Genomic DNA, 7,929 nt, shown 5'->3' on the forward strand with positions numbered 1-7,929 from the left:
TTATTGGGGTTTGCTAAACGTAGTACGGATGTTCTGTGTTCTATGTTTTTCTATTGTATTTTGTATCTTGCTCTTTATTGTACTGTAATTCTTGATATGTAATTTTTGTATACAACTGGAAGTCGCCCTGGGTAAGGGCGTCTCTTAAGAAATAAATAATAATAATAATAATAATAATAATAATAATAATAATAATAATAATAATAATAATAATAATGTTGTATGCAAGAATATTTTATGTTTTAGTAATTCGGCTGGTGCAACAACATAAATCTCAGAAACCATTTGAGATACAGGGGGGGTATTCAATATATCTAAGTACCACCTCTGAGTTAGTATAATTTGAGAACCATGGTTATAAAAATCCAATATTTAACTGCATGTAGAGCAAAATAATGTACAATGCCAGAGAGGGTCCTAGTTAGTGATTAAAGCCTGATGATATTAACATCCTCCAACCTTGAGTGTAATACTGAAAAAAATACCGAAGGCCGTACGTCCTTATAAAACTGAGACCAATTATAAATAACTTAAAGACACATGATACAGAAAAGTAATTCATCCATATAGTTAAATACACAACCATAATAACGTCAGTCACAGATGAAAACATCAGCTGAACAAATCATCTCCTTGACATAGTTTTATTTATCTGTAGTTTTATTTAGCAAGCCTTTGGGCTGTTCCTCCTCCCTGCAAGGGATCCTTTCTTAAAACAAGATACCTGCGTGTATTTCAATTTGACTGCCCCTTTAATGAATGAAAATTAAAATCATTATAAGGTTTGTCTTAACCCTTTCCAGCCCTTTTTAGTGACATCAGAGGTTTACAAATACAAGCTAATATACAGTACAGATTATTAGTTGGCACATGTATTATGTTATATATATATATATATATATATATATATATATATATATATATATATATATATATATATATATATATATATATATGGATACATGGATAGTAGCTATAATTAACCTTTGGCCCATGCTAAAAAAAAAAAGTCGTATTGCACTTTTGTGACGTCAGAAAGTCATATTGCACAGTTGTCAATCAAGATTAGCTGGAGCAAAAGCCGTTTGTCTCAAACTCATCACGTTGTCCCGTTTTTAACACCAAGCCAACACCGATGTTCGAAAAACTTTTATTGCTCAACAAGAACATGTAAACACGTCCAAGAAAACCAAATTTGACTTGGTAAAATATTATCAAATTCTTACCGGTAACAAAAAAAGACGGCAGTGAGTTCAAACCTGTCACAGTGTGTATGGGCTGAGCAGGAAGCTCCTGTAAAGGTTTGATTTATTCTTAAAAATAATAAGCAGTCTTCTTCAGGTAGTTTCAATCAAAAGAGTTTATTCAGGAACAAAGTAAATCAAAGGTAATAAAACAGTGATCACAGGTCTCAGCTGATGGTATTCTGAGCTGCCCTGGTACAGAGATGGTATGTCTGAGCTGGCATCAGTGTAGATGTTTCTCTTCTGAGCTAAGAAACTTTGTACAGCACAGATAAACAGCTAGCTTACGAAATTTCCTTGACCAGGTTTGGTATTATTTCCCTAGCGTGATACATGGTGTGAGACAAAGCACAGTAACAGTTAACATCTGTGTTTCTTTTTCATTTCACCAAGGTCAGCAGAAAGCCAGATAACAAGAAGTTACACTTGAGAACAACTTGATAGTTTTGCTCAATTTTCACAGATGGCAAAGCGCTATACCCACGCATCACAAGGTCGAATGACAAGGCTGGTGATTGCAAACTGCTGATGTACACCAGCTGTGTACAGCATCATTTTAAGAGTTAATCCTGTGTTGATTCAGAGCTTAGATTATACACAGGAAAATCACACAATGTTTACAGAGAGTTTCAATGTTTTTTTTTACCATTTGAAGGGGCATGTATGGATGTATGTATGTATGGATGTATGTCAAACATACATTTTTGTTTGTACACCGTGCACTTACATTTTCAGTATGTTTTCCAGTTGATATTTTTCTTATCGACCAAACTCACTTTCTGTAGCACAGGGCCTTTATTTGAGGTTTCCATGGCACTTGGGGGTAGATGTACTAAGATGGGCCATCGCAGTGCAAATGTACCGCAATTTGCATTTTTGTTGTGATAATTCGCAAAGTATACATTTTGTCGTATGTACTAAGAGAAAATATGTTAATGAATAGAGAGCCGCAATATACTAATTTAAATATTTGTTGCGTCACCTTAGCGAGATCTCTAGCATTGCAAGAGTCGTGCGACATTGTTCAAATAAATAGCAGGAGTTGAGTGGGAGTTGGTGCAAGAATCAAAATAACAAAATAAATTTTTGTTAAATGTAAACGTCATCTGTACAGTGCATTCTGTTCCGTCTTCATATTACCTATTTTAATACTGCTATATATATATATATATATATATATATATATATAAAAAAAATAAAGTCAGTTTAATCCCATTAGATTCTATAGTGGGGCCCCCACCTTCACCTCCAAAAAGCTTTTCATAATCATACAGTAGCCTCTCGCTAAACCGGACATGTTTGTCCGACATAAGGAGGTGTCTGATTCAATACATTTTAGATGTAAATCATTGTGCTGAAATAACACTAATGTGTTTTGGGTAGGCTACACATTACATTATGTAAAAATATAAATCTATACAGTAGGCCTATACAGTATACAGTATAGTAGTAAAATCAAATGAATACCTAGCGCTTTTTACTTTAGCCTACCAGTAACACAAAATAAATCCTGCTGCTGCATTGTGTACAATGCAAATAAAAGATTCTTTTAAATTGAAACTACATGATTTTAGCTTTTTATTATTATTATTTTTTTTTTTTTTAATTATTATTATTATTTTTAACTTGGCCTACTTAGTAGCCTAGAGAATTAACACAAAATAGATCCTATACAGATGCTCAGAATGAGCTGGAGGGGTTAGTGGCACATGTGTGGGGAAACCAGAAATGTCATAGAAATTTGTTTTCAAGGCTTGTAAGTACACCCTGCCTTTAGTGAAAATTAGGTACTTGGGTGTTCGCCTCAAAAATGCATTGAGCACAACTGGAAACGCACAAGAAAAAGCGGACTGGGTATGCCAGCAACAATTGCGACTGTTTAAAACATGCTTTCAAAAATTCTTAAATTGATGTAATTGTAAGTGTCGCAATTGCCGGCAGCTTTAGTACATCTTATTGTAATATTTGAGAACCGTGATTTGCACTATCTCCACCCCATTTTTGTGAATTTATGCAGGAACGCCCATAATTACATATTCATCTAAGGTTGAAACACAAATAAAAACTGCTGCCGCAAAGCATTCCCTAAAAGGTCGCTAACAGCATTGCGCATGTTTAGTACATTTCACCCTAGACTTCCAAATCGTTTGCAACTGGTTTGCGATTATTGCGACAGGCGCAACACTTTAGTACATCTACCCCTCAGTGGTTTGCAGTTCACTACATTTTTTCCATGATTTTACTGTGCTTCTGCTGGGTTTTGCCATGGATTTACCCTACTGGTTTTGTGTTGTAAAGCACAATATGGACAGCACACACACTAATTCCTTTTTTTTTTTTTAAGGGGCAGCTTTCCTTTACGGTGTGCCTACAGGGCAAGTTCAACTCCATGGATGATCTGGTGGACTGGAGAACAGAGGTCAACATTGGGAAGCCCCTCATTGCCAAGTTAGACATTCACCGCATGGTCAGAAGAAACAGCTGCCTTCAAACCTGTCACATGCCACATAGCCCTTCCCATAGCCCCGCCCATAGCCCCTCCCACAGCCCTGGGGTGGAGACCCACTATCACCAGCACTACCCCCAGCACTATCAGAATTCCTACCTGGGGGTCTACCACCACAACCACCCTCTCATGACCATGGGTGGTACGATGCCTGTGGATAACGAATGCTGCATGTATTCCAATTTGTCTTCTTACAACCAAGAGGGGGAGTCTTACACAGTTTCTGCTAGCAGAGTTAACATTCCCATTGAGACTACTGCTGACATAAACGAGCTGCAGACGAGCTTTATTGACAGCCTTGAAATTAATAACAGATACTTATAAACATTCCACAACTGAGACCATGGTTAAGGCGTACAGACAATGAACTGTACATCCCATATGTTACTGACTAATATCTTGTTTAGCATTGGTTTTCCCTTAATTATTTATGATAAGTAATAGAAGGGAGTATATTTTTAGGAACTTTTGACTAATTTCCTTTTACTTGTATCAATTGAAAGGGAATTATAAACAATGGTTGTCCAGTATGTAATTATAGTAAAGTACTAGCAAATTGGGAATTATGTCTGTATGATTTGTAATCATTGGGCTGTATGTGGGATGTTAGGATTTCTTGAACTCCGGTGAAAGCACCTTAGCACAGACTTACAGTTGAGTTACAGAAGTAATTTGAGTAATTATAATTTGAACCACTCAGAATGATTACTAACTTAAAAAAATAAAAAATAAAAAATAATAATAATAATGTTGAAGTGAATTACTCTTTAAGAACTGATATTCAAATCAACAGACATTGGGGTCTATTTTTATTTCCAGTGGAAAACCCTGCTGGTGTTTTATCCACTTTCTAACATTTGAACCAGCACTAAGACAGAACTGGACAAGCTTCAGTAGCAAATAGCGCTGGTTGCCTGGTGCTTTTGAAATAATATTTTCTGACAGTAATACAGTATACCGCTGAGGGTTAAGTGTCTGCTAAAGGTTGACTTTTAGACTTTAGAATAACTTACAACTGTAACAACAGGAAGGAAGATTGATCTTTAGTAGTATCCTATGTACAGATATATTAAACAGGAATGAGGATCTGTACAAATCAATCCTAATTCAAATACCTATAGATAGACCCAGTGACAAGTCATTTGTCATGGGTTTTGATTATGCGCTGGCATTGCTGGCTAAAGGTCAGCTTCCATGAGTCTGCTGAGCAATTTTGTTTATTGCTTCTTCAAATATGTCTCCTGTAATTGGAAACAAAGTTTGTCTGCTTGTCTTTTATTGTTTAAACAACTGCCATTCTATTAGGTGTTGTCTTTTTTTTCTTTTTTCATAGTACTGTTTTGTAAATGGTTTTATTTGTTTTTGATTCAACAAATTCATATTTCCATAAACAAATCCATTAAATATTTAATTAGTTTTGATAGCAGTTTTTAGAATTTTAGAACACTTACACATGTGATGCTTTAGATGGGTATTTCAATAAGAAAAAAATAAATGTGCTGTGTGTTACGCCAGGTAATGCTAAAGAACTAGCAAGTAACCATATAAAAATACAGTACTTTCAATTATTTATTTTTTTATTGCTGGATTTACACAGAGGAAATAACCAAAAATTAAATGTTGTTTTTCATTTCTGCACCACTATTGAAAAAATTAGGCAAATTGATGCAGCAAACAGCAAACTGGTGAAACGTTGTTCTATTTGTTTTTGCTGGAAGCAAGGCAAACAATCTTTAGATGTGACCTCCCAGACATTCCACAAGGGGGCAGGTAATCATTGAAATGCAATGGGGAATATTTAAGCCTGGTGTTATATTTATACTTTTCTTTGTAAGATAGATACACGGTATACACTGCAGCAATTATTTACTATTTTAAAGCTGTGTTTGTCTTGAACACATCCTTGAAAATTGGTATAAACAGAAAAAAATGAAATCATTTATAAAGGACTTTAAGGTAGATCTAATACTTTTCTGAAAAACCAAAAAATATAGACAGATTACTACAAAAATGATGTCTATAAATAATAATTAAAAAAAAAAAAAAAACATTGTCATGACCTAAGATTAAAGGTCAAATTTAGATAAATCCAGGGACATTTCCAAAAAAGTATTGCCACAATTTGAAAACAAATAAATATGCAAAAACATTTTTATTGCGGTTAAGCTGTCACAAAGCATCTTATAGACATTACACTGTGTGTACTCAAATAAAATGTGTACTTATAGTAAGGTAATACTGTCATCAAGTTGCTAGAATGTCTATCGTTAATGAGAAAAAAACGTTTTTTTATACACGTCTGTCTGCCAGGATGGCAGGCGCTTTTTGTGTCAATTTTAAGTTGTTCTTTTTATTTACCACATGTGCCAGTTTTTAAATCACACTTTTAAAGCCTTTTTAGGTACCATTTTTACAATGTTTGCTCTGCAGTAAAACAATATTTCATTACAAAACATTCTAAAGAATGCCATTTTTAATTCAGAATTCTGTGCCATGCAATGTCATTACATCCACTGTAAACGGGAATGTCCATTCTGAAGTATACTTTAAATCAACAGGTTACTCATCTTACTAAATGTGCATGATCGATGTTATTAAGAGTGCATTGAAGCATAGCAGAATTCTAAACATACAGATACGACAAGGTTTTCCTATACCCCACGACAGTTCCTAATATACAATAGGCGGATGGTGTATGAAACTGACAGTTTCGCATTTTGAAGTTTGACCACTTCTGAATCACAGGGATACCTGCTGTCATTTCAGTAATGCATTCCAATAAAAAGGAATTTACAAAACGTGTTGTTTTTTCTCATGGCCTTCACTGAATTGTACAGGAAAAACAACAGCACAAGGGGGATTGTCACAAACTATATGTCAGATTGCTGGAGGCCTTTCCGTTCTTTTCTGGTCACTAGTCAGGGCAACTCTTGTGACAATGGGTTTTTTTTTTTTGGTTTTTTTTTAACAGACTACAGTAAAATATGATACAGTAGAAGATACATAGAGACTTGACTTAATTTGCCATTTGCTCTTACTTCTTTGTGAGGCACTGGGTTCAGAGGTAAAATACTGGCAAGAGGAGCTCAAGAGGCAAACTCAGTGTTCTTCCCACCAACCCAGAGGAATGACAAACATTATAGGTGGATGTGACCGGGTAGCGTTAGCAGTGAGACTCAGAGACCAGAAAGCTGTAGTTTTAAGTGCTCATGCACATTTTAATCACACAGCACAGCACAGCACAGCACAGCACAGCACAGCACAGCACCTTCACTATCACTATTCTAAACTAACGCCCATGATCACCCTCTTTATACACCTGTGGCTGGAGCAATCAATTAATTATTTATTAAATTTACGGCTCCTGCCACATTCCCACATGTTTTTGCAGGGAGACATTTAACCCCCTCCCTGCCACCCAATATTCCCCACACCTGTGCACCGGCAGGGCTTTCACCCTGCCACACTGCCACAGAGGACCATCTAGAAAGTCATACATGCAACTGTGGGTAGTACCAGCTTAGGGTTGCCACTGTTTGGACACACCAAACCCAGGTATAATTCTTGCACCATGTCTAACAAGGACCATATTGTAACTAAAGATGAAAACATAAAGGGAATGCAATACTGTAGCATTTATGAGGTAAAGTCAGACTAGAATGTATTGATAGATCTCATTAAAACCTTCAACTACATTTTACCAAAGGTTATTAAAAACATCTTTTTGTCTTTGTTGTAGGGTGTATGTTGCTGAAAAGATTACTTTCTTCATAAGCTCTTTCAGATTCCAAGAAGGTGACAGAGCATATACAAGTTTTCACAGGGGAAGCCAAGCAGCATGTGCCCTTTTTTCAACAGAATTAAGACATGTAAAAAGATACCTGCACAAGGCACAGTTTTCAGCTTTTGAACCCAATCCACTCTGTTCCTTTGGTCGAAACAGATGATCTCTCTATAATTGGACCATGTATCTCTTGGAGGTCTCATTCAAATTCCATAATATATTCATTACAGGAATTAACCCCTTTGATCTGTACTACTCCATAATACCCCACAGAAGGCACTGTGCATCACAAGGCACTGTTCATCAAAGACCTTAACAGAGCTTTACCACACATAGGGATGCTGCTACATTTTCCTTAATTTAAAGGAACAATAGTGTGTTACATTAGTTCTTTT

At 35.7% G+C, this 7,929-nt stretch overlaps 1 protein-coding gene across 2 annotated transcripts in view; it reads left to right on the forward strand.

Annotated features, from left to right (window-relative positions):
- LOC117972607 (mucosa-associated lymphoid tissue lymphoma translocation protein 1-like) overlaps positions 1-5,051 on the forward strand; it is a 43,640-nt gene extending 38,589 nt beyond the window's left edge. For both annotated transcript variants that reach the window (XM_058995537.1, XM_058995545.1), the window contains one exon: positions 3,589-5,051. In XM_058995537.1, coding sequence (XP_058851520.1) covers positions 3,589-4,074 — 486 coding nt within the window. In that variant the 3' untranslated portion in view covers positions 4,075-5,051. The remainder of the gene's footprint in view (positions 1-3,588) is intronic.
- Positions 5,052-7,929: the final 2,878 nt, after the last annotated feature.

The sequence above is a fragment of the Acipenser ruthenus genome, chromosome 2 (assembly GCF_902713425.1).
Source record: "Acipenser ruthenus chromosome 2, fAciRut3.2 maternal haplotype, whole genome shotgun sequence".
NCBI classification, from domain to species: domain Eukaryota; kingdom Metazoa; phylum Chordata; class Actinopteri; order Acipenseriformes; family Acipenseridae; genus Acipenser; species Acipenser ruthenus.